Source organism: Amia ocellicauda, chromosome 8, assembly GCF_036373705.1.
Source record: "Amia ocellicauda isolate fAmiCal2 chromosome 8, fAmiCal2.hap1, whole genome shotgun sequence".
In the NCBI taxonomy this organism is placed as follows: Eukaryota; Metazoa; Chordata; class Actinopteri; order Amiiformes; family Amiidae; genus Amia; species Amia ocellicauda.
Window position 1 is genome coordinate 32233934 of NC_089857.1, and position 21613 is coordinate 32255546.

Below are 21613 nucleotides of genomic sequence, written 5' to 3' on the forward strand. Positions count from 1 at the left end.
AGCAGATGCCCTTAGCAGTGCAGCAGTGTCGCCACCTGGGATTGAACCCACCAACCTGTGCTCCAGCGACCGGAGCCTCCGCCATTACCACAGTCACAAGTCACACGTTCTTGGTCAAAGGCGGCTTAACCTTTGTGTTGTGGTCTCAAAAATTCCACCCTATTCTGATTGGTTATGTCAGTTAATGATTTGCCGGCAATTGTTTCAGTGTGAATGGGGTGAAATTAAGACCGGTCTAATGGTTTAGAACTAGTATAATATAACTTTATGCATCCGGCCCCTGGTTCTGAATATGTAAATGTTGCACTGAAATGTGTACATGTTACATATATGGTAACCAATCATGCTTCATCAATATTGTAGTAGACATGTATAAAAGGAATTCATTTTATTCCCAGTTTTATTGCAGTCATTCACGCATTGCAACACACACTAACAGCATCTGATCGAGTATGCATTACATGCAGAAATACATATTTCTCAATTCTCACTGGTACCATTCACACATCATTTGTAATTTGCCCAGTGAACCATGACAGATTTTTAATATGACTTCCATAACTCACACTATTTCCTGTCCATTCTTTTTTCTTTCCACAGTGCCCTGAGACTACGGATGTGGCTGATGCTGGTAAAGGTAAAGCTTATCTGAAACTGTCAGGAATAGTTATTTACATCAAACACTCGAGGCACCTTTTGCCAAAGATGAAAAATTGAAAATTATCTCTTTCTAACTATTAATTATACACCTTGCAACAAATTACAAAGTATAGGAAGATTTGATTAAAATCAATAAAACTAAGCTTTCAAACCACTGTCATTAACTTAAGAAGAATGGCTCACTGAGCAGATCCATCACCAATGAAGCAGCCAACACTGCATCCCAATCAAACTCTGGAAATCATAGACCAGTACAAATAGGAGCATATGAAAGCCATAACGGTAGGCTTGCGTGTAATGACTGCATTGTGGGTGACCATTAGGCTGCTGAAACTGTTGAAACTTCAGAAACTCCTTTACACCAGTCCTACTTCACCCAGTTTTCAAAAAGTAACTTCTCATTAAATTATCTTCACAACTGGAAAGTATTTATGAGCAGAGAAATCAAACTCCGGCAGAACCTGAAATGACAAGAGAGGATGGATCAGACCCACGAGAGAGACGGACAGCAGAGGGCGTTTGTTTACCCCACTCTGCATGGTTTCGTATTGTGATTTGTATCACGTTGCTTTCGAAGAATATTCTGTGGCATTGTAAGTACACTGTTTAGATTGTAGAAAGATGAAAGCTTTTGGGATACTTCAAAACTTCTCATCAACCAGTTTTTCAGCAGGCACTTAAAATAGAACATTTAAAAACAGACATTTTAATGAACGTGCGTTTTACTTTTTACACAAACACTTCCACTGTAATGGCTTTCGTAAGACAGCACTCCACTGTTACTTTCAAATGAAAATGAGATCATGTTTAAAATAAGCAAAGCACACCATATTAAGGACCACATTGAAACTTTCTAAGAAATAACTGATACTGTCTATTACACATACATGAGCTGCTAGCATTTAATAGTGCTTACTGAAGAGAGGTATGATTTGGTCAGTAAGTCAGATTTGCAGAACAACACCAACTGGTAATGACTGTTATATCTGCTAGGGAATACAATACATGTTTCACTGTACTGAAGGTCAAAACTGTAGTAGACAGTGTCCGCTAGGTCTCTGTGATGATGGGATTGAAACAGTAATGCTTTTGATTAATTTAACTCTGAATGTTACCTTTGTCTCCTTTTTGTGGCCTCCTGCCAGCAGCTTCATCACCACAATGTTGGGCTTGGCCACTTTCAGTATTCGATTCACCTGCACACATTAAAGATATCTTGACTCCATATACACTTCATAATCTTACATTTACAGAAAATAAATACTTTACAATGAGTACATATGCACAGATTGTATAAAGCTGAAAATGTCTGAGAGCAGTGTTCCCTCCATCTCCTATCCGTGCTCTGTGCAGCTTTTATCCCGCCACAAAAGATGTAATCCTACATCTTCAAATATCCTCTGTTTCATTACAGTAATACCCATGTGAATAGTAATACCGGAGTTGAAATCTAGTGGTTCTGTAATGATAGCTTTTATGTGACTGCCATTTTAGAATCTTAAAAATAAATAAATCAATTATATATATATATATATATATATATATATATATATATATATATATATATATATATATATATATATAATTGATTTTATTTGTAATAGTAATAATGGAAGAAACATTGGCGAAAAAGGGTTGTTACTACTAACTACAGCCATTTACAGACATTAAATCTCTGCATTGAAACTGAAAAAACCCAAAGAAGGCAACCTCAAAAGAATGCCCTTTGACTAACATAAAAGGATGTTAGTTACATTTTAAAAATCGAAACTACATTTCAAGTGATTAGCGCTCACCTCTGGGTCTGGATTGGGGACATTTTCCAAGATCATCTTGGCTTGCTGGAAGTGTTTACTGGCTGCCATGTACAGGTCTGAAGACTGAGGAGGAGGGCTGTACTTATTCAGGTCAGACATTTCCTGCACATCACACAAGATGAGGCAGATTAGGGAAGGAGAAACGGTCTCTTTAATTTAGCAGATCGTAACAACAGATCAAATGAGGACCAGTATGGTAGTCCTACACTGACCAATGACTATTAACGTATAACTTGACCTGTTAAGCTCCATCGGAAACAACATATAACAAATAGAGAAGTCAAAGTATTGGCTAGATAGACAGTATAACAGTGTGGCTTTAAAACATAAATCCATGATGGTTACAAAGAAAATCTCACAAGAAATATATCAGAGGAAGAATGTCACAGACTTCAATATACACGTAGAAGACTGGGAGAGATTAGATCAAATTGGAAAAACAACACATGGTTTTTGACATGCAGTCATTCACCCATACCTTAAATTGTATGTAATGCACTGGCGGAGGAGTCACAACACTGTTAAAAGGGGCAAAACGGTGCTCGTATCGGACCTGCTCGCTATCCAGCTCGAACTTTGGCTTTCTTACTTTCCCATCCATATCGAATGCAATCATTGTCTGGAAAAACCAAAAAGCAGTGGTTTGCTTCCATTAGAGATTAATTGTACATTTGTGCCTCACTGCTCTCTTCACCTCATCCCCTGCATCCTTGAAAACATCAAAATATTTTACTAGTGTTTACTTTGAAAGGGATTTAGAGAGATTTAGAGCAAAGGGGATTATGGCTAATTGTCTAGATGAAGTATGAACAAGGCTCAACCTAATTCTAAACATGCTGATTTAAAGCTCAGAAATCAGAATCAAATACAAACAAATAGAAAAGACTGTTGTTTTGTTTTAAAGGTTTAGATAAAAAAAAGTTCCTTTGAATGACTGCTTTTGACAGAAAAAAATAACACTTTTGAGCTTTAAAATTACTGAGCATTATTCCTCTAATTATATGAAGACAGCATATGTTGTATTTAATGCTTGTAGTGCTCTTACCTTTAAGACATAACACATGCAGGTCAAGAATGACACATTATAAACACAAAGCACACAGGAATTCAAGCACAGATTCATAAGTAAGTAAATAATCTCTGATTACCACAATTTGTGCAGACCTATTCATCTTTTTGTGTATAAACACAGAACAAGAAAGGATTCCCTACTCTGTCCCTTTGTTGGCAGGCATATGGTACAAGTTGTTGGAAACAATAATGTTCAGAAAAGTTACTTTTAAGTCACCCACACAAAGCTTTTTATCAGATTTGTTTGTTTCCTGATGGTTATCTACTGTGCACGTGGCCTTTCTGGGGGTTTGTTACAGTCAGTTTCTTCATAATTTAGCTGGACTGAGCAACATTATCAGAGCTGCGTGTAACATTACTCTGGAAGGAAATGTAGTATACTTGCATTTTATGGTAATTTAAAATTTTACATGTGACAGGATTAAAATACATATACAGCAGAAATCTACAGATTTCAAACATTAGTCTACAATTTGACTATGTAGCACACACAAATGCAGCAGAGTGTAATAACAGGGCTCCTCAGGGTTTTAGGAAAAGGAAAACATACATCTGAGCTGTTGTGAGGTTAAGGGTGAAAGCCATTTCAATCTGACATTCTCTCAAATTCCCCTTCACTGGCTCTATAACACTTGGAGGGGAAAAAAAGGCACCTTGTGCGAGCAACTACAAGAAAAACAAACCCAAAAGATTTAGATGTAGTCAAGGTTTTCAGATGAATGGTCAAGTTTTATCTGCTTACCCTCTTTTCATGTTTTTAAAATAGTTCATGAGAAAGAGTAAAATATGCACACATACAAAACAATAAAAAAAAAAACCACTCCAAAGATCATTTACAGGAGAGCATCCCTGTGCTGGAGCAAAAATTATCCATCAATTGTATTAACAGTCTTTTGATTTTCTGTTTGGAGACCATAGAACCAATAAATATAAATAAAATCAAAATCAAGGTAATACCTTATACATGCCAGCGCACATATTCTGGTAAGCTTGACTCATGGTGATCTCTCGGCTTAGGGGCCGCGCTGTGGAGGGGGAAATGATAAGAAAAAGAAAAAACAATCAAAAGCTAGTGTAGGTCAAATTCCACCTTCTATCCTGCTTTAAATGTATCCTTTCAGTAAATGTATCCTTGACAGTTCTCAAGAGTGAAATGGATTCCTTAAATCTGGAGCAATCTTTGACTAATTTAGAATACACACTATAATCCAAAACGTCTCTTGGTGAGCCATTAAAACATTCAGGTGAATATTACCCTCAATTGTTTCAGAGAAGTTACGATAAACAAAAAGGTGTCAGTGTCCACAGAACAGATTTTCTTCTTTTATAATTAACTAATATAGAAATGGTACAAAATAATATGGGTATTAATAATAAAGTGATAAGGAATGATTGTATTAAACTAAAGGTAACTAGATGATATGCACAGGTATAATCCACATATTTCCTGTGGGCTATGCAGGTGGGGGTTTATTTACCCTTTTTCTTCTTCTTGGATTTCTTGCTGCTGCGTCCTTTTTGCTGTTCCTCCATGATCCTCTCCTCGGCTATCTGTGAGCTGTCAGCGCGGCTCAGCGTGGACATCAGCCAGGCGTACAGGAACTCGGACAGGTACCTGAACATAGCCTCCAGTAACTTCTCTGGTATCATCTCTAGAGCTCAAGGCATTGGACTCATATGAGCCAGTCTCAAGATACTCAACAGAACTTACTACCGGAAGTAAGCAGCTAAAATGTGAAGTTATCAAGTATACAGCAACATGGAATTTAGAATTTATCAAACAGTATGGGAAAATAAACATGCAGGTGACTCATCGATGCAAATTTAAGAACACGAAATGAGACATTCGAACACAGAAATTGTAAAATAACTATCTTCAGTAAAAGGACAAGGCAATGACTGTGTATAAGAAGCTACAGATGCTGCTGCAGACAGGCACCTCACACATACCAGTAAATGTAGTAATATTCATGCATGCTGTAGAGCTCCAGTTCAAAGCCGCTCAGGAGGTACTGGATCATGATCCTCAGGTTGTGATAGAGGACCCAGGTGCCCAGGCATGCCAGATGCTGCCGCTGTGGCTCCTGCTTCATTAGCATACCGTGGAGCGCCGCATCCACCTTCTCAGCCTGGAGAGGAGGGAAGAGCACTCTGTCGTCCCGATATGCATTACCATAATGTTTTTTTTTTTCTTAATATAGCAAGACTCAAATACATTATTTAAACCCCATTTAGCATCATAGAAAGAAAACCTTTAAAGAAAACAGGCCAGAAAAAGAATCTGCCCCTTCTATAACCAATTCTTTAAATTATGAATTATTAAAATTATAAAACGCATCACCCTGAACACATTGCAGAATAGATTCTTTAGTATTATATAACACAGATCCTCTTGAGTAGTTTACTTTGACATGCTCTTCAAAGTGTTCCCCAGGGATGCTATGATGTTTTAAGCAGATGTTTTGCAGAGCTGAGCAGAGGATAATAATATGAAGACTATTACCAGATATTTAATTATTACAGGTAATTATTATCCATTATCATCTCAGCCAGATATACTTACATAGCAATTTAAATGTACTTTTTTATTACTACAGATTAATGGAAAAAAAGGCTGTAACACTATAATAATTCAAATGGTAATTCATTAATTAAGACGTATGCCACAGATGCCTAGTTTGTTCCCCAGTGCCTCCTCATTTGTCATCCAAAACACAGCAAATGATACAATTGGGACAATGGAAATACAAAATAAACTACAAGAATATATATATATATATATATATATATATATATATATATATATACACACACATATATATAAAGCTGCAATCCTGAATCCTGAATCAGTGAAAAATCCAACCGTACTATACTTCTTAGAATAATTTAGATATTTATATTAATGGAACAAAGCTGTACCTTAGCTTTTATTATTCTATTCGAAGTGAATGTATTTATGATGTTTTTCAGACAAATCTTACTTCATCCTGCAGTGTAGCAAACTCCTCGAGAATGTGACCCAACTTATCTCTCTGCCGGGCTCTGTTGTGCCCATGGATCTGAATCAGACTGCAGAAAGGCTGGAGAGACAGAGAAAATAGACCAGAACACATACTTCAAACAACTACACAAATGACAGGCTTAATACAGAAAAAACGATCGAAAAGGAGGGTCATGATGTGTACACTTTCGTATGTCTGCCTGTACCTTTAAACAGCTTGAATCTGAGCTCCATAATTCTGTACCTGCCTCATTTCAGTTCATATTGTACAGAGGCACACATGTGCAATTAAGCCAGGGACTCCCTGCTAAATTGAAATCTCCCTTGCTGCTATGGAAACCCAAGCATTGGGGGAAGGATTCTGGTAAGCAACACACATAGTTAGGTCCATAAATATTTGGACAAGGACACAATTGTCATCGTTTTGGCTCTGTATGCCACCACAATGGATTTGAAAGGAAACAATCAAGATGTTATTTAAGTATAGACTCTCCTTTAATTTGAGTTACATCCAAATTGGGTGAACGGTGTAGAAATTACACCCATTTTTATATGTGGTGGCATACAGAGCCAAAATGATGACATTTGTGTCACTGTCTAAATATTTATGGACCTAACTGTATATCAAATCAGCAGCTGCTCAGATGGTAACCTTTTCCTGTCAAGTGGTATTATAAAGTAGATTATGTTAGGTTTATTTTGTAAAATGGTTCTTATTGCAGTTTTCTACATACAACAGTACTATTAAGGGGACCAACATGAAGAGTAAATGAAAAAGAAAATGAGACTGTGGTATGTTCAAAGAACCTGGTTAAAATGTAACCACCCAAAGTATTTTTTAGGCAACAGACACACCTGCACCAGTTGTAAATCTTTCCTAGTAAAAGGAAGATATATTTGGCCTGTCATTACACTCACAAGACTCTCATTATGGTGTGCAATATATGTTTAAGATGACATATTCAAGCATAACAAGGTATTAGAGTAATATAGCAGAAAGAGCAAAGAAAAGCACTCCTGTCTCTTTGACTCTGTTCTTTACAAAGATCTGACCTAATGTATATGCTAAATATATTGATATAGTCTGTACGATATAGTTTATCGTTTATGCTGAGAAAAACAAACCAACAAATTAATTAATAAATAAATAAAAGACTTGAAATATTTAGTTCAATACAAAGCATTTCTGGAGTCGCACTGCAATGCTTACCCGTGTACAGTGTGTTACAAAGGAATCGATGTAATCCTTAGCCTGATGATTGTTATACAAGCAGCATCTGCAAAGGAAAATTGGTCATTTTAGGTTATGTTATTTTAAACAATGCCAATTGTGTGTGACAACAACAAAGCAATTAATTCATACTTACTTGGTTGACAGAACAGGAGGGCTCACAAAATACCTTAAAGCATCCTTTATCATGTCTTGCATTAGATGTGTTCCAAATACTTTTTTGTTGTCTATCAAGAAGGTTGTCTGTAGGATAAAGGATTGTATAAAATAAATTAGTAAACCCCTCTTTTTATAGAACAATTTTCAATCTTTATGAAATACAAAGCTGAAAAAAAGAACTTCATAGATCAGCACTACTCATGTCCTTACAATGGGTGTTCTGTTACAAAACACTCATGCTAACCTTCGTCCATTTTTGTTTCTGTCACACATTTGTTTACTCTCTACTTATGTTCATCATTCAAAACACAAGCAGTTTGTCCATGATGTAATTTATGGGTTTTAGATTAAAACATCATATTATATAGAGTGATTTTCAATTTATTAATTTGACTATTAAAGAACAGCTCTACCTTGCCTTAAATCACATATTTGATTGGTTTAATGATGTACTATTTTAATTTGGTCAATATTCTCAGTTGAGACAATGTCACTATATTGGCAACATTGATGTATCAAGAATACTACTAAATACTCATTTTAAACTCCTTAAAACAACCTAAATCATATCCTTACCTGCAATAAAGATCTGGAAAGAACACAAGGGGATTGTTCACTGAACTCACAGAAAAAATCCTAGGAGAAAATAAAATATGGATTAGATTAAAAAAAATCATAATACAAGCAGTAATTTAAAAACACACTTGGCTAGTGAGAGAAGTAATCTACTAACAAATCTAAAAAATTATATATATAAAACCCCGTTTGTTACATTTCTTGGAGTTACCACCAGAATTTGTGTTTAGAGTTCTACAAATACATATGTATAAGAAGCATATAATTAAAAACAGTTTGCAATGGAGGTACATGCAATTACTTCCAAGTAATTGAGAGTAAAGGTGTACCAGTATGGAGTGCAAATTCGAGGTGTTGACAACTTCACAGACAGTTTTAATACGCTCGATCAGTTTGGTGAAATAGTTAACCATTTCTTCTCTTTTAATGATTTTGGCATAGCGAGGAAAGGTCGGAGGAAGTAGCCTCTGGTTCACGAGTGGCTCAAATCCCATCATTATCGGATGATCTGAACACCCCAAAAACAAAAACAAAGAACAGTTTTAAACACTGCAGACAATGAGCAAAACCCAACTCTATGCATCAAAACTCTTAAACAACAGAGATCATGACAAGATCTGTTTCACACCCCCTTTTGTAGTATCGTTCTGGGCTTGGATACCATGATGGATAGATGTATGGATAGCCGAGAGGAGGTCCGCAGCTTGTGTCATCAGCTTCTGAGCTTCTGTCACTGAACTAGTCTAAGACACAGAGCGGAGCAGATCATTAAGAGGTTTGGGAATGAATCAATACAATGTCAAGGTTAAATTCATTTAAAAAAAACAAAAAAAAAAGTATATGGTCTTCACAAGTTATTTTTCATTTTCAGTTTGGAAGAGTCTGCTTTTGCCGATTATTCAAATAGTTCTGCGATTATGTGAAGAATAGGTGTCAGTTTTATGCTAACCAACAGTTTTCATCTTGATGTCATACTACACTGGTTCTGTTTTAATCTTCTATGTCTTCTGATGTTTTCCTTTCTTCCTTTCTCATGCTTAAAGCAAAGACAAATGTATAAATATGAAGGCTTGGTTTCAGATATGAACTGAAAAGCTTCAGGTGCTAACCCAGTTCAATTAAACAGATGGTAGATAAGTTAAAAGATTACTCACCTCTTTCTTTGTGAAGGCGATTAGAGCAGTCAGAAGCAAACGTGTAAACTTAATTCTGCTAAAAAGTGCCAAACACTGTTGATGCTATTTGACACAAAAACAGAAAAACACACAACCAGCACAAATTGATTAGATATCTAGTTTGGTTGGAATAAACATTCAAATAATAAATAAAACCTATTATATTGTAGACAGAGGAAGACAATAAAAATGTAATGGTCTTGCACCTCCACATAAAGCTTTATGCAGTGTCACACAAACAATCCTGATGTACTTCTTAACCTTATTTCCTTCAATTTGATCTTCAATAATATTTTTGGGTGAAATTTGTAGTGGATTAGTTTGTATAGCAAACAACAACAATCTAAAAAGATCTGCAATGAATCACTAAGACACCCACAAAAGGACACACAAATATCATAGGATGACTCCTTAGGCACAGTCATATTATTTCCCTCCAACACCTCTATAATCATCTGAGGGGAAACTAAAGACACAGCTTAAAACCCAAGTGCAGAAAGAGGCAAATAAGGTACAATTGGCACAGCTGATTTCAGTGCTGAACTTGTACATTTAACACAGTTGAAATGAACTGCCTCTGAAATGAGTCTAACCTTATTTGGCAATATGTACACACCAAACTCTTGGAGTGCGTAAGCACAGGCTAAATTGTCCGGTGGCCAAAATAATAATTCCTTGGTGAGTACATAAATACATCATGGCAAGTGAAATAAAGCATTCATTTTACTTTGTCTCTTCATAAACCTTGTCAACTGGAAACATAAATATCAACGTTCAGAAATATAAATAACAACATCGCCATCTGCTCACACTATGTCTGCTCTGAACCACACTGATATAAACTCACACCAAGCTTCTGTAAAAGGGACATCGTCTTCAAAACGAATGGACTATAATTTCTCTCTGGGGATGACTAGCTTTAACAACATGGCTCGGAACATTTTCTATTTTTATATATTCCAAAAACAAGTTGAAATTCCAGACTTGATTTAACAAATCTCATGGTCTCCCACAGTTCTGCTTTTTGAAGAATCCCCAGAGGCAGGATAAATCTAGTCTTACTTCAAGCTCTACTTCTGGGTCCCTCTCTTCTCCCTGACGACTCCTTGTGCTCTGCATGACAAGGTGAACAAAGTGAGTTAAAGGTTACACTAAGCAATGTTCATATTATTAATGCCATTTCCCACATAACTGATCTCACACAGGTCACAGAGAACATCTGAATTAATATTAATATTTCAAAATGTAAATTATATAGACTATTCATGCAACTACCGATACACGAGCAAGATAAATATCCTAGATTTACAATAAAGTGCAAATTCCTAATCATCCTAAAGGCAAATATCCATGATGAAGCATGCCTACATTACAATAATTTAACAGATTCTGCCTTGGCATTAACTGTTAATTATAAAAACAATACCTTTACTCTCCTTTGCAAATCATCTTCCACATCTTTCAACATGCCTGCAATAAGGAGAGAGTATTAACATCAAAACATCATTGATAATTTTACTCACAGTGAAGATTCTTGGACATTTTGGTAATATCAAATATAATACATATGTGGTTATAAGTATCAAAATCAGTCTGGTTTCTGTAAAAAAATAAGTATTTACAGAAACAGAAGTATTTACAAGTTGCCACCGACAGACACAGTAGAGTACAAGTGAGAGGCAGCCATCTTGTTGTTTTCCTAGTTTCAGACCAGACTTAGCATTCCTCATTTTGTTTAAACTTTGCCGTAATTGAAGTTAATCTTGTCTGTAGTTTACCTTAATTGAAATCAATACAGTTGAGCTGCTGAGTTGGTGAAAGTAAATAGGTTGTAAAAAGGTGATTTAGTCAAGGACTAGCAGGAATTCTGTGCCAGGTGGAGCCAGTTAGGTGTGAATTGGTGGCAGGTAGATAAAAGCTACTTAAAGCAGCTGTTTCTCAGTCACAAAAAGTTAAGCAGTTGACAAGGGAACAGGAATCAAACTGAAACCAGACTGAAACAAACTGTAACATTTAGAAGCATGTGGCCACTACAGTGTCAGGTTTGCAGAATGATGCCTTCCTGGATGAACCCATCCAAGAAGATTTCATTTGTGAACGCTGTCGGCATGTTGAAATCCTAGAGATCAAGGTCCATGATCTTGAGGCTCAGCTTGTTGATCTGTGCTGTATTAGTGATATAGAAGAATTGGTCAATCAGCCCATCAGAGAGATGGTGTGCATGCCAAAACCAAGGAGAGTTGAGAGCAGGAAAGTGTACAGAACTGTTGGGTTACAGTAGGTTGTAATGGCAAAAAAGGGCGTGCACATCCCTTAGAGACATCCCAAGAGATTGAAATGCCCATTAGGTTCCAACTGCTGGACACTGAGTTGGACAGTGACAGCTCAGAGGGTGATGGGAGGGCAGCCCACTCCCCCCAGAAAAGGGAGGTAGTTATAGCAGGAGACTCGATTCTTACAGGTGTAGATCACACAGTGTGTTCTAGTGATAAGGAGACCCGCATGGTATCTTGCCTGCCTGGTGCTCAGGTTGCAGATCTCCCTAAACTAGTAGACAGGCTACTGGCCAAAGCCGGGGGGAATCCACTGGTCATGGTCCACATTGGAACCAATGACATAGGAAAAGGTAGGGCAGAGGTTCTGCAAGACAAATTTAAAGAGTTAGGAAAGAAACTAAACAGCGAACCTCCATGGTAGTTTTCTCCGAAATACTTCTGGTACCACGTGCCAGGCCAGGGAGACTGGCAGAGATTATAAAGTTTAACACGTGGTTGAAAACTTGGTGTAGGGAAAAGGGGTTTAGATTTATGGAGCATTGGTCTTTCTTCTGGGATAGATGGGACCTGTGCAAACTGGACGGTCTACATCTAAACAGAAGGGGGGCTAATGCATTGGGAGAGCATATGTGCAGAGAAATTGAGAATCTATTAAACTAGGGACCAGGGGGGCAGGGAGCTCTGACAATGGGAGATGTTCCACTAAGGAAAGAAAACCAAGGGAAACTGCTAGTAGGAAAGTCCTGAAATGTTTGTACCTAAATGCCAGGAGTATATGGAACAGAATGTTAGACCTAGAAGTCACAGTGCTGGCATGTGACTATGATGTTGTAGGAGTAACAGAAACATGGCTTCCAGAAAATTATGGGGATGAATACAAGCTGAAAGGATACACACAGTTTAGGAGGGACAGGCAAAACTGAAGAGGTGGTGGGGTAGCATTATATGTCAAAAATGGAACTGAGGCTTAAGAACTCAAATTAGATCCCAGTAGTGAAACAGAATCTTTGTGGGTCAAACTTTCAAATAAAAGATCCAGAGGATTAGTGTTAGAAGTGTGTTACAGAGCACCCAACTCAGATATTCAGAAAGATGTTGCATTGTACAATGTAATCAGGACTGCATGTAGCAAGGATGAGGATTTCAATTTTCCAAACATAGACTGTGTAGAATTGAGAACAAGGGCAGTGATGTTCAGACTGTACAATGCACTAGTTAGAGCTCATCTGGATACTGTGTACAGTTCTGGGCTCCACACTTCAAGAAAGATATCGCTGCTCTAGAGGCAGTTCAGAGGAGAGCAACCAGACTTATTCCAGGTCTGAAGGGAAAGTCCTACTGAGAGACTGAGGAACTGAACCTTTTCACCCTGGAACAGAGGAGACTACATGGGGACTTGATTCAAGTCTTCAAAATCATGAAAAGCATCAACCACATCAAACTAGTGTAGGGATGGGAATTTTGAATAATCTGCTATTTGAATACTCGTGATCCAAACTTTGTGTATTCGATTAACTTAATTACAGTCCAGCTGCTCTGAGTTTGCAAAAGTAAAAGGCACATACAGGCCTACTATAAATTTGCACAGCATAGTAGTTTAACATTAACAGCATACCTTATACATTAAGTACTGGCATCAGATTAATTTAAATCAAAACTATGTATTTATTCCATAGTATTTTCATTAAAAATAAAATACATGCATGTACAAAAAAAAAAAAAAAATGTACTTACATATCCAAATAAAACTTACGGTTTGTATGAAAAAAAAAAATGTAGCGCATTAACCTTTAACCTTTAGTTTCAGTCAAAGTCATTTTCTTTTCTTAAAAAAATCCCAACCCAGATAACACACAACATTGCAAGTTATGTTGCTACAATGTTGTGGCAATGTTGTGTGTTAGCAGAGAAACTCCATAACAAACTTATTTATTCTTTAGCTTTAAAGCAGAAAAAAATAAATGCTGCTCATTAATGCTCCTCAAAAAATACCAAAAGTCAAAAACACAACAAGGGCATGTGGCACCAAAACTATCCCTGTGTTTCCTATATTTGTATTCGATTTACATAATTTTGTTTAAGAATATTAACATATTGCTAGGATAAAAGTTATATCACTCTGCCTACATGATAGAAATGTTATGTATAGCATTACTTTTCATGTAGCTGCCGACTTGACACATTTATCTGTGAACTGTTGAACTGTTACCGTGACAGGCCCCGGGCTAGGGAGGAAACAAACTCATAAATCAGCTGAACGACACATTGACTGATAAGCTTGAGATGTGTGCACTTTCGTCTTCCCTCCTGGCCCCGAAACCACACCTCCCATGTATAGACAGATGTTCTATCTCAAAATATGTTAACCGGCACTCTCGCAAGACACTTTCTGATGTGCAAAATAAATTGATGCGAAACGAACTGGCTTTGTGTCTGTGACTTTCCTTCCCGAGCTCGTTCTCTGCAGAGAGTCTCCACTGTTGCTGTAAGCGCTGACGGGAGTGCCTGATTCACTGGGATCCGAAGGGTTGCTTCCACAGAAGCTTCGTACCTTAACACATATTTACATGTTCTGACGAGAGACGATTGCATAGCCTGTCCAGTAATTAAAAAGATTCTCTCTGCTGGGACTGTAGTTGTAGGAATGCACACACGTCTTCACCAATTCTCCAAGCATTATGAATCGAAATGTGTTTATCCACCACCATAAAAGTGCACCCTGATTCAGTGAAATACAAGATTAATTTAATCCTTTTCCGAGGTTTCTTCTTGCAGGTAATAATCCTCCCCAAGAAACCTCGCCATGGCACTCTTTGCAGAAGTAGTGGTTTCTTTTTGTGCATTCAGCAGAGGGCTCGCTCACCTGACCTGGTGCTTCTGAAATGTCTCCGTTTGTGATCCTTGGATCACTTAGTAATTAATGGACACCAAACGAGCATGATGGGTCGAATGGCCTCCTCTCGTTTGTAAACTTTCTTATGTTCTTACTATCATGTTAAACTATCATGTTCTTGTCAAATAAACATAAAGGAGTAACTAAACCAGCATGGTAAAGAATGGCAAATGTGATTCATCTTCAAAATAATCACACACAGATACAAAACAAATATAGAAAAATACCTGTAACTCTTAGATCTGTCACATTGTTTGCCATTTTGAAGCCGTAAGTCATTGCCTGAAAATCCTCCTGCAACCAGTACAAAGTGAGAGGTTAGACCTATCCACCTGCACAGTTTAATAAAATAGATTTGTAATTTCTAAGCGTTGCTTCCTTTATCAATTGACTAAAGGTCAACATGAATGGGAAATGTGTTCTCTTTGCTGCTAATTGGTGACATGATGAGTCTTCAATGGTACATATCTAATAAGTTTCCAAGCACAACTTTAATATTTTTTAATTAATTCCGGAACAGACCTGAAATATAGCAGTTATTCCATATATTGAACATAGTCTATTAAATGGGGGGTAGATGGATATGGACATAATTAATAAAAAAATTACAAAAGGTTTGATTATATTTAGTCATCCAGATGACTAAAAGATTTCTTTCTTTAACTAATATAAAATTATTACTTCACATCTTTATGATACAATATTTAAGATTCATTGTTAAAAGTTAATTCATATGATTAATAAGATTCAAAGGTTGCATACAGGAGCTGCTTATATGTACAGTGTTACATCAGCAACATCTGTGTTTATTTTAGTAAAAATCAGCAGAACAGCTGTATTATGAAACGCACACAGAGCTCAACTGTTGCTATTTACACATGTAACACCTTTGCAGAAAAAGAGATGCACCAAATATTATGTTTTTTGCAACACTGAACTGGACACTGACCTTCCAAAATTGCTGGAAAATATAGATTTGTTTGTTGTTGGTAACTGTAACGTCATTCATATCTTTACATTGATTGCTTTGTGGGAAGAAACAAGGTTTTTCACAATTATATCATGGTCTATTATTCACAAAAAGTGTTGAGCGATCACTGGAAATGTATCCTCTGAGAATATGTGCAAGTGTAAACATGTTCCCGATTTCATGATGCAAATTCTATTTAAGTGTTAAACGTTATGTTATGAAAATGCCAGTGGAATGAAAGTCACTGCAAAATCTAACCTTAGAAGGAGATGCAGTGAAGCTGGAAGAGATCATGTGGAGTATGTTGGACTGTACCCTTACCTCTTCAAAAACAGCTGCTTTATTGACTTTCTCCCGAGCAATATCACAGATTTTCAGAATTCCCAGAGCGAATGCCTTCATGGCGGAGTCCTCGATCATGTCAGGGTTATGGACATACAAGCAAGTGAAAACCGTCTGGGCTAAAGAATGACCTTCAAGCCATGTGATCTGCAATGACACGGTTCAAGCCATGGATCATTCCTGAAAACAACCCTTATAAAATCTATTGAAACATTGTGAAGGCAGTGTACAACAAAAGGTGAACATTTTGAAAGGGGGGTGTATACTTTCCATAGGCACTGTATATAGGTTTCCTCAAGGATTTCTTAAAGCTCTGATGACTGAGTTTGTATATTCTGAATCAAATGCTTTCTTGTACTCAACGAAGCGCAGGCTCTGCATCTTTCCAATACTTCTTGTACAACTTGTATAATGATCCAACATGTTATATCCATTTCTAAATCCTTGCCCTGTAGTTGTGTGTGGACACTGTAGCAGGGTGAATTATGGCTAACGATCCGCTATAATGAAGCTTAACATGGAAGTGGATTCATGGATGAATGAATATACAGTGCATGTATCCATATATCCATCACACACACACTTATCTTCTGGTATATAAAGCACAAATATACTTTACATTGGGAAAATACCATATCAATTTATCTTCAATTATTATAATAAATTAGGAACAAAATGTCCTTCTGGCAGGGTAGTTACAGGATGAGAGGACTATGAGTCCCCATTCTACTAACAGGACAGGTAAACCATACAGGTGGACAGCTGTTCATATCATACAGCGGTATACAATGGAATAAACTTGTGTGGAGTTTAATTCTTACCAAGCAGCAAAAACATGTGTCCATTATACCAATCAGCTCAGGCAGTGTCAAATCCTTGATTTTGATAGTTCCATCCTGAAGAGAGAGAAAACAATGAACAGACTAGACGATTGTATTAGGTCTGCTTGATGACACTGGTCTTCTCAAAGTGGTAAGTGTCTGCATTATAACCCTCTCACATTCGACAGATTTAAAATTGGAAAACTACAGTGCTCTGCACACATCAAAGTAAGTTTAATTTAAAAAAATGACAAAAGTTATTATAATATGAATGATTATTCAATAATTGATTTAAAAGCAAAAAATCCCATAAGAGAAAACTAAAACAAATAATAACATGCAGCTGGTGAGATGCTAAAGACTGAAATATATGAAGATTAATTCAATCTAACCAAGAAACAATTTTGATTGAATTCAAATTGGTCACCTTAAGAACAGACATTGATTTAAGAATCTTTTCCTGTGTCAAATTATGAAATGCTCTAGTTTTGTTTAATTATGAGCTTAAGTATAGCCATGATACCAATACACCAGAAAAACCAAACATACCAAAAGTAATAATTTAAAATATTGGCCTGTATAAGTCTATTAAATGAATAATCAGTTAACAGGAATGGTAGGCACAAAGTCTGCATTATTGTTTGCATGTTAAGTGACAGAAAGAAAGATAATTAAAAATAAATACATTAATTGCAACATAAAGGAAAATTAGGCAGTCATTGAACAGGCAAAACAAATTAAAAGATTTCTAAAACAATGCTAATTGGTTACTTGAATTGTAAAGCATTATTTTATCAGATTTTGTTCATTTTTATTTTGTATTTTACCAGGAAAAAAACTGTTACACAAACCTTCACTGCTTGTTCAAAGTTGAGAACCTTCCTGTTGACTTGGTTTCCAATCATACCAGCATCCATCTTGGGATCCATCATTTCAATAGCAGACATTGCTTCAAACAGCCCAAAACTGACAATAGTGAAAGAACAGACTTGGTATTACTTTATGTTAACATGAACAGAGTAAGATTCACATGGTTGACACTTTCTGATTAGAATTAGGAGTTATTGTTTGTAGTCATTAATAATGTAAAAACAATTGTTTTAGTAAAATAGCTGTAGTAACCATGACCCTTTACTATATTACTGAGAGAGACAGATATGGCACTTTTATTTATTCAAGTACATGCTACAACCATTATTTGAAATTGTCATCTGTTTTACACTAAATTATCAGAGGCTTGGTGAATTTGGAATTGCCATGTTTTTTCTAGCAACACTATCAGCAATATGTTGAAAAATGCAGTTAACAATGATTTACAAGCACATATTGTGACACCACTTTGTCATGTTTAGGTCGCAATTATGGATATACAGACTTTTAGAAGTACTTAAAACTGCAAATCATATAAATTCATTCATTCTACAGTTTTCCCCTGCTGCTATTATTGAATACTGCCAAAGGCCTGGCTATCCTCTACTTGTACCAGTACACCTTTGTTTTGATTTGTTAAATATAAAGTTTAAATTAAAACTAGATAGATGTCCCTAGAGAAATATTGTCTGCATTACAAGATGTTGTTGGTGTTGATGGCAGAGATGTAGACTTGAGTCAAGTGACTTGGGACTCGAGTTAACTCTAGTCAGAATTTATGAGACTTTGACTTGAAAAAAGCTGAATTGACTTAGACTTGGCAATCACTGACTTGTGACTTGACTTGACTTGCGGGTGTTTTACTTGGCGTGACTTGAAAAAAGAAACTCACTTTTTTGATTGTTATTGAACTTTTTTGTTACATTCAAATGGATGCGTGGCAGTCCACAGATGAATGTGGCACCAATTGTGTCAGGTTCTGTCATACTGTGTGTCCCTGGGCACAGATTCTCACCAAAGACGATAGAGAGCCGAAGTGTACTAGTGTATGCAAATTAACGCAAAAATCGCATTCATTTTTCCCATAGAGATTCAGAAAAATTGCTCAGATAAGGTCTACGTTCAACAGTCTTAGGCCATCTTTTTTGTTGTGGAAGTTACCCTCTTTCAATACATTCGGCCATTATAGGTCTTGAAGCACAAACTTACCGACAGCTAGGAAAAGCTAACAAAATGCTAACTTTTAGAAGAACTGGACTACAGCACATACAGCAGTCAAAGGTCATGGCTAGGAACATATGTGAGTACAGAAGACATGGGATTATATGTGTTGATAGCCTAATTACCAACTAGCTACACACTTTTTATTTGACACATGACAAAGCAAAAATAACAAAACACATGACTAGAAGGCTGCAGTTTAGGTAAACAAGATACCTTGCGGTCACTCTATACTAATGCCATTAAAATCATTGTACTCACAGTTTGTCATGAAGCAACTCCCCCAGCTTCAGTTCTGAAACAAACACAATATACCGATTAACAATTTTAACTGACTGTCCAAATTGATAATATATCTAGTCAGAAGTCACTGAACTTGAGTACTTTATTTTTGTGTGAACTGGCTACATGAAGACCCTAAGCTTAGAACACACACAAATAGGCCGCATATATTATTTGGCATGTGTTTTCTTTTCATTATGAATTTACTTTACAATTATATAATCCTGAAAAAAACTAAAATTTCAAGCAATGATTCTTTACCTTTACAGGCTCCTTTGAAGTCCTGGGTGATGTCCACCCAATTAGCATTATTCTTCATCTTTTCTGGAATTCCAAGGCCCCAGCCAGCATCATCCTCCTCCATTGATGACTTCATCACCATGGCAGCAGCTACAGGCAGAGCATTCATTGGCAGAAATAACTGATAATTTTGCTATGATACAGCTGAAACAACCTAACATTTTTAAATTATAGTTAATGATAGACACATCATATTGGTAATTGTGTGAAAGCAAAACAAAATCTCATTAATATGACATTCTTTGCAATTCCTAGGAAGAAACAAAAAGCCACACAACATAGGGGTTGAACAACATATCCAGTCAGACTCAATATCAATGAAAAGAAGCATTATACATCAATGAAACAATATATGAATATTCAAAGAAACACTGACATGATGGTACTGTGCTATATGGTCCTGGTATTTGTCAATATGGATGGACCCTATTACCTATTGTTTCAGTAAAATGTCAGCAGGAATTAGCCTGAAATATCATGGTATATTTTCACATTAATTTGACATCCATGTACTTAACATTTAACAAAAGCCTTTAGTCTATATGTTCTGAGTTACATTTTAATCAATTTATATTTCTTTCAGACAAACATATTGGAATAACATGTTTGTTCCACAGCGTTAATTTGAATAGATTATAATTACAAATGTATGGACTCACTGTACTGTTGTGAAAAAAAGTAAAATATTTGAAGTTAGGCAAGGTTGTGTTTTAGATACTTATAATTAATAATAAAACTTATTTGGGTTTCACCATCCCACTGCCCTTGTTTAAACTACAGTAACTTGGTTGTATATACATTGCAGTGGTCTAGTCTAACCTTGGTCAAGGAGACCTAGTTTAGATTCCCACTAGCAGTTAGAGTCATGTTTGTACAGTATATTATTATTATGAAAATTAATATCAAAATGTATGGCCTCTGGGGAAGATCTGCATTTAGTATTCGCTGTATCTGATGGAAAAGTCAATACATTATTGCTGAATTTAAACTAATAATAACAAATAAACAGAAAAACATGGAAACTTAAACGACATCAATATACAGTCAAATATACATAGCTCCCTATTCTCATTTCACAAGCAGGGCTTCACGCTGCACACTTAAAGAGGCCTGACACATTATTTTTACTTGTATTTATCGTGATGTTACACACAGCCTACTCAAAATTATAACTTAAAAACCAAACACGTATTAATTAAAAATAACCAATTCATACATAATTTTTTACACCTACCCGGATTAAAGCTTTTTAAAAAGGTGTCCAAAAGGTTTAAAATGAAAAGCCATGTAAACTGTGGCCACCGCTTGAGATGTTGCGAGTGATTCTGGGAAACGTAGTACCCCAACTACACATGAATGCAGTTCAAGAGCACGTCAATTGGTTGTTATAAACGACATGTCCCACCAAGCGTCACTGCAAACGTCATCATCCTGCGCGGCGCACACCAATGATTTCGAACTACAAGCCCCATAAACTTTAATCTAAAACCTCATTCTCTTGACTCTCGCGAGATTCGGAAAATACTGACAACATTGGTTCCCAGAGTTGTATAGGGTTTGTATCAAAACATTGGGGCGTATCTTATTGTAACTCACATTGAAGGATCACTTTCCCGTATGGGGCAGCGCTTTCTTCAGTGTCTGGTTTGTATTCAGCTTTATTTCAATTCTGCAACTGATTTGAATTTGTACATTGAAAGGAAGAAATGCATGCTGGTATTAAGCAGGTGCAAAGGCATGTTTGCAACATAGTAAGACCAGCATATTGCCGTGACAGTCACTGCAGGTGTCAGGCCTGTTTGCCACGAAACTAAGCGTGATCTTGCATTTATTCACCACAATTTACTTGTTGGATAAACCGAGAATTGAATGGACAGCTATGTGCGATTGGAATTGCATTCTGACACGGAGCGGCACAATGCATAAGCCTCACGACATTTTCAACATG

At 36.5% G+C, this 21613-nt stretch overlaps 2 protein-coding genes across 3 annotated transcripts in view; one reads left to right on the forward strand and one right to left on the reverse strand.

The window, feature by feature from the left end:
• Positions 1 to 373: 373 nt before the first annotated feature.
• Positions 374 to 21035, reverse strand: naa35 (N-alpha-acetyltransferase 35, NatC auxiliary subunit). 2 transcript variants are annotated; one of them, XM_066711065.1, is made up of 23 exons: positions 20900 to 21035; positions 19627 to 19755; positions 19345 to 19378; positions 17844 to 17958; positions 16993 to 17067; positions 16151 to 16318; positions 15087 to 15153; positions 11117 to 11160; positions 10753 to 10803; positions 9670 to 9753; positions 9177 to 9258; positions 8845 to 9023; positions 8516 to 8575; positions 7917 to 8023; positions 7760 to 7826; positions 6530 to 6628; positions 5499 to 5677; positions 5027 to 5163; positions 4506 to 4573; positions 2956 to 3096; positions 2457 to 2579; positions 1776 to 1856; positions 374 to 1121 (listed from the first exon to the last, which is right to left on the reverse strand). In XM_066711065.1, exons 2-23 carry the CDS (start codon positions 19745 to 19747, stop codon positions 1062 to 1064), a joined length of 2142 nt encoding a protein of 713 aa, XP_066567162.1. In that variant the 5' UTR covers positions 19748 to 19755; positions 20900 to 21035; the 3' UTR covers positions 374 to 1061. The 2 variants fall into 2 exon arrangements, with proteins under 2 accessions (XP_066567162.1, XP_066567161.1); XM_066711064.1 differs by having other exon boundaries at positions 9144 to 9258.
• Positions 21036 to 21203: 168 nt separating this feature from the next.
• The window catches only part of agtpbp1 (ATP/GTP binding carboxypeptidase 1), a 56943-nt gene continuing 56533 nt past the window's right edge, over positions 21204 to 21613 (forward strand). Inside the window, exon 1 of the mRNA XM_066711069.1 lies at positions 21204 to 21309. The gene's annotated coding sequence lies outside the window, so the exon portion shown is untranslated. The remainder of the gene's footprint in view (positions 21310 to 21613) is intronic.

Excerpts from the sequence above, each read along its gene's own strand:
- naa35 (XM_066711064.1), bottom strand. The coding sequence starts at position 19,747 with ATGGTGATGAAGTCATCAATGGAGGAGGATGATGCTGGCTGGGGCCTT. Across the intron at positions 10,804-11,116 it reads ATTTGCAAAGGAGAGTAAAG|AGCACAAGGAGTCGTCAGGG; the intron begins GTATTGTTTTTA and ends CTTGTCATGCAG. Across the intron at positions 3,097-4,505 it reads TGTGCGCTGGCATGTATAAG|ACAATGATTGCATTCGATAT; the intron begins GTATTACCTTGA and ends TGGTTTTTCCAG.